This window comes from Lagopus leucura, unplaced genomic scaffold, assembly GCF_019238085.1.
Source record: "Lagopus leucura isolate 7727_CA_CO unplaced genomic scaffold, USGS_WTPT01 Super-Scaffold_739, whole genome shotgun sequence".
NCBI classification, from domain to species: domain Eukaryota; kingdom Metazoa; phylum Chordata; class Aves; order Galliformes; family Phasianidae; genus Lagopus; species Lagopus leucura.
In genome coordinates, this window is record NW_024962255.1 from 491,281 (window position 1) to 491,825 (window position 545).

General features: G+C 74.3%; 1 protein-coding gene across 1 annotated transcript in view; it reads right to left on the minus strand.

The window, feature by feature from the left end:
• Positions 1 to 392, minus strand: part of PTEN (phosphatase and tensin homolog) — a 45,042-nt gene extending 44,650 nt beyond the window's left edge. The window contains exon 1 of the mRNA XM_042862800.1: positions 275 to 392. Within this exon, the coding sequence (XP_042718734.1) occupies positions 275 to 353 (79 nt within the window). The 5' untranslated portion in view covers positions 354 to 392. The remainder of the gene's footprint in view (positions 1 to 274) is intronic.
• Positions 393 to 545: the final 153 nt, after the last annotated feature.

Consider the following 545-nt stretch of genomic DNA (forward strand, 5'->3'; position numbering starts at 1 on the left):
CGTTATCCAGAACCGCGTTATCCAGAACCGCGTTATCCAGAACCGCGCACCGACCTTCGGCGCATCCTAAGCACCACGCTCCCCCCGGCACGCCGCGCTCCCGTTCGCCTCACGCCGCGCCACCGCCGATCTTCACACGGGAAAAGCCGCGGTGCCCCTCCGTGCCGGGCCCGCTCCGTTAGCCGCCCGGCGGCGGTTAGGTAACGCGCCGCGGGTCTGATGCAATCGCCGGGCGCGCAGCGCTGCGCCGGGCTTGGCGGCGCCGGGAGGATACAGGTCAGGTCCAGGTCGAAGCCATCCTCTTGGTAGCGCCTTTTGTTCCTGCTGACGATCTCTTTGATGATGGCGGTCATGTCTGGCAGGCGGGGGCCGCTCCGGGGCGGGCCGCGGGGCCGGGCGGCGGGCGGTGGGGCCCGCTGCTCCCGGGGCTCAGCCCCGGCCGGGCCCGGCTCCCGCTCCTCCCGCGGCGGCGGCGGCTCCCGGCGGCCGCCCCCCCCCCCTCCTCCTCCTCCGCCTCCTCCTCCTCCGCTGCTCCCGGGGCTCAG